At 29.8% G+C, this 4,345-nt stretch overlaps 1 protein-coding gene across 1 annotated transcript; it reads right to left on the minus strand.

Annotated features, from left to right (window-relative positions):
- Positions 1-3,050: 3,050 nt before the first annotated feature.
- Positions 3,051-4,298, minus strand: LOC111630634 (calcium-binding protein E63-1-like). The gene is made up of 6 exons (XM_023374775.1): positions 4,190-4,298; positions 3,884-3,917; positions 3,661-3,804; positions 3,464-3,600; positions 3,278-3,389; positions 3,051-3,198 (listed from the first exon to the last, which is right to left on the minus strand). The coding sequence occupies exons 1-6, from the start codon at positions 4,190-4,192 to the stop codon at positions 3,176-3,178; spliced, it is 453 nt and encodes a 150-aa protein (XP_023230543.1). The 5' UTR covers positions 4,193-4,298; the 3' UTR covers positions 3,051-3,175.
- Between the last annotated feature and the right edge of the window lie 47 nt (positions 4,299-4,345).

The following is a 4,345-nucleotide window of genomic DNA, read 5'->3' on the forward strand; positions in this document are numbered from 1 at the left end:
TTTGTTCGTTTTTTGCACTATTTTCCATTAGGTTCACGCAGTTCTGTTTTATTTTTAGCTCCTAAATTCTGTTGGGTGCACTTTATTGATCATGCAGCATGAAAACTATCACTAATAGCACTGTATATCAACATCATGGAACCCTATTTTTTACACTTACATGGACCATTATTACATTTTTGGATTCTTCCTCTCAATTAATGTAAATGGCAAAGTTTAATCAAAATCAATCAATCAAATTTTGAGGTCAATGCAATATTGTAAGCCACATAGAACAGGCTTCACTAACGCTTCATCTCAAATATAAAATCAATATTTTTATCAATATACAATATACCTTGTAATTATACCCTCAGCAGGATATTTTTTTGCATACTGAGAATGATAAGTTCAAAATAAAAGTCTTCTCCATCATTGTCTTCCATGAGCTATTTTATCCAATCTAGAGATTAAAAAATATAAAACTCCTCATAATTTATGTTTCTTTTGAGTTTATGTGAAATTTGTTACCATGTTTTACTGTCATACATTATTTTAAACGTATGATTGATGTTATAAATATTATAAAGTAAAATATATTTTCTTAAAAATGCAAAAGCATTTCAGTGATATTGCATTGTTCATTCTAGTTTATTAGTTTGAATAAGTTTGAAAACATTTATTCAAAAATAAATTAAAGAATACCAAACTGGTTCCTAAAAAGTGTTTTTATCAGATTTATTGCATTAAGAAAATGTGTAAGTATTTTGTGTAAAATTATGGAATTTTTTCCTCAATTATCAAAACAAAACCTAATAAAAGTGTTGATAAAAACAAAAACTTCAGAAATGTTCAATTTCTAAGTTTCTATTCAATTTTTGAAAATAATATATTAAAATCGTTCTAGACTATATACTGTAATATCAAAACACTTACTCAAACACCTTTTCTTGCAGCCAAAGTTTATAAGAGAAACTTTCTAACGTTTTCGGTCTTGTTAAAAGACCTTTCTCAAGAAAATAAATCAAATAAAACAACAAAATTGTAAATCGAACGCTTAGTACAGTTAACACGTTTTTCGAATCTTTTCGAACTAGCCTTATAATCCATTGCAAATGACGTCATTGTGAACTTAGCAACGGAAATATAAAAAGATTACATAAATATCTAAATATAAATACACATATATACCCTCTCCCTACATCATTTAAAAATACGTAGCCTAAGATACATAGTAACTAGTTCCCTCAATTATTAAGTTTATATTAAACTAGAGGACCATGCTGCCGATATTTTTGTCGATTCCCGAANTTTCTGAGGAAACACTCATACTTATTTTTTTTAACCCCATTCCCGATAACCCGGCATTTTCACAAACTCGGCCACCCTTCGGTCCACATTAGGCCGAGTTTTCGAGACTCTACTGTAATAATATTTTCTTAATGACTAAACTAGAAATAAATATAGGAAAAAACTAATTTCAGTTTTTTCATCTATTTATTTTAAACTTTACAAAAACTTAAATCATACGTGAAATCTGCATGCAAGATGCGAGACTATTGAAGATTAATCTCACATTTCACACATGCCATTATTGGTTAGAAGTGTGTTAAAACTGTGATTTCCACATTTTCTATTTGATAAGATCAATTAAAATTTTCAATTTTATGATTTAAGTTTAACATTTAGGAAGCCTCAAAAGCCTTTTAGGTGCTTTGACACTGACTTACATATACATATGTGTTGGGCTCTAAACTACAAATTATCCGTAAATTTAAAGTAATATATGTAACAACAGTGATACGGAATTTCATTTACAGCTGAGACTAACTTCACTATGACATACAGAATGTCACAGTGAGGCTACCCTCAGCTGAAGCAGTGCAATTGTTTTGGTTAACAGACAAATTAGTCTTATTGTGTTATGATATATTTTTGTATATTAAATAAGTTAACGTAATATTTTTCAAAAATGACACCATTCAAAGCCTATAAATCATCATAAGAAATAAAGTGCTTAAATATAGCTGGATAAGCAAACCAAGGACAGACTGATTTGAAATGGGCCACATCATTGGTTTGCTTATCTGTTATATTAAAGCTGCATTGCCTAGTAATGCAGCTTTAATATACAAGATATCTTGCATAAGCCGCATTATTACACCCTCAAATGCAATAGTGTTTGAGAGCTGCATGTCTCTGATACCATGCTTTGGCGACCAATGAAATTTATGTTTTTGTACTGAATTATTTCCTCATATCTGTTTTCATACATACAAATCTTATCTGATTTCAAAAGATAAGGAGAATAACTAAAGTGAATATTAAACTACTAGCAGGTGGGCCCGGCGTTGCTCGGGCAAAAGTAACGATAGCGAAGATTAAGATTATTACGTTACAGTCAACCTTACCCGTTTTCACAGAATGCAAGAATTGGGTCCCCTTAGAGAATTTTTAGATGGGTCTAAAAATATGTTCGATTTCCCGCAAAAACGAAAAAAACTGCATCTACATATCGCACGTCGCTTTCTCTTAACAATTCCATTGTTACGTAACATTTCCATTGTTGACACTTCCATTGTTACTTAAAACTTTTATTGTTACTTAGCACTTCCATTGTTACTTAGCACTTCCATTGTTACTTAGCACTTCCATTGTTACTTAACACTTCCATTGTTGATGGAAGTATCAAGCCTTAATCCTGTCCCTCTCCCCCGTGGGGAGGAATTTCGAAAAATCCCTTCTTAGTGTGCGTTCTCCTAACATACCCTAACTGTGTACCAAATTTCAACTTTCAACTCCTAACTGTTTGGCTCATATCCATAATGTATATAGAAGTTTTAATCCTGTCTCTCTCCCCCCAGGGGGGGGATTTCGAAAAATCCCTTCTTAGTGTGCATTTTCGTGACGTATCCTATCTGTGTACCAAATTTCAACTTTCAACTCCTAACCGTTTGGGCTCTGCGCTTATTATTATTATCATTATTATTATCAACCCGTCTCGATTATATATATAGATTCAGTACTTTGTGTCACATAAAAAACAAATATTAATATTTTATTATAAACTTAACAAATACAAAGATATAGAAAATTTTTTATAATTTATATATATTCCATCAATACAAGCACCCAAAACAAATGATAGTAACTATTTGCTTTTAGTTCCTTCCAAAAATTTGTTGTAGAATTATTTTTATAAGAGCATTTTGACAAATTCTGCAAATAAAATTGTAAACTATAATAAGAATTACAAATTACATAAACATATATATAGTTCTGTACAAACCCATCTCACCTTCATAATTAATTCTTCCATCATTATCTACGTCAATCAATTCCAATAAGTCGTCAAGCTGTTGTTCAGACATTGGCTCACCGATAAGATCCATTGCCACTTTTAATTCGTCCTAATTAATTTATTATACAAATTTTGCATCATTTAAATAAAAACTCAGAGATGATAAATGAAAAACAATTATACCCGTGTGATATATCCATTTCTGTCTCTGTCAAACACCCTAAAAGCTGCGAGGAGGTCTTCGGTCTCATCGTCCATCAATGCTTGCTGGTGGGATGCCATCCACGCAAGAAATTCAGATTCATCTATTAGTCCGTCATCTAAAAACACCATTAATTAAATGAAGGGCTACATCACTTATTTACAATAAAATAACATACTATTTCCACTGGCTTGCTGTATAAGATGCTGTATTGTGGAATCTGTTAGACAGATACCAAAATTATCTAGCATAAATTTAATTTCTGTAGCGCTAACTCTACCATCTTGATTCTTATCTAACATGGAAAAGGCAGCTTTCAACTCTACAGAAAATAAAACAGAAGCTATAAATTTGACCGGAATATCAATTTTAATTTACAGCATGAAAAATACAATTCTCACCTTGAATTTGATTATCTGATAACTGATAATTTTCCTGTAAAATTTACAAAAACAAAATGTAAACATCAGCATCAAGTGTAGAATAAGTTATATCTATATTTACCATTGAATTAATTTTTAAAAAATAAACGAATACATAAAATTTACAAAATATTAAATATGTTTTGTGTATAAAAAATGAAATTTGTATTCAATAACTGTAAAAATATTAAACGAAATTATTTAATTTTGCTATATTTTATCACTTAAATGCCATAAAATTATAACTTTTATTAGAAGAAATAATGGAAACAAATATACATTTACCATTTCGAATGATTCAGCAAATTCAATAAATTATTCTGATTGAGACACTATTAATTAAAAAATATAAATAATAAATTTACTATAATTTCTAGTTTCATAATTTTTAAAATGCTTTACAATCATATCAGTTCTATAGAGCACTATTTGATAAGATCA

This window comes from Centruroides sculpturatus, unplaced genomic scaffold, assembly GCF_000671375.1.
Source record: "Centruroides sculpturatus isolate CEXI.00-Female unplaced genomic scaffold, Cexi_2.0 scaffold20, whole genome shotgun sequence".
Lineage (NCBI taxonomy): Eukaryota > Metazoa > Arthropoda > Arachnida > Scorpiones > Buthidae > Centruroides > Centruroides sculpturatus.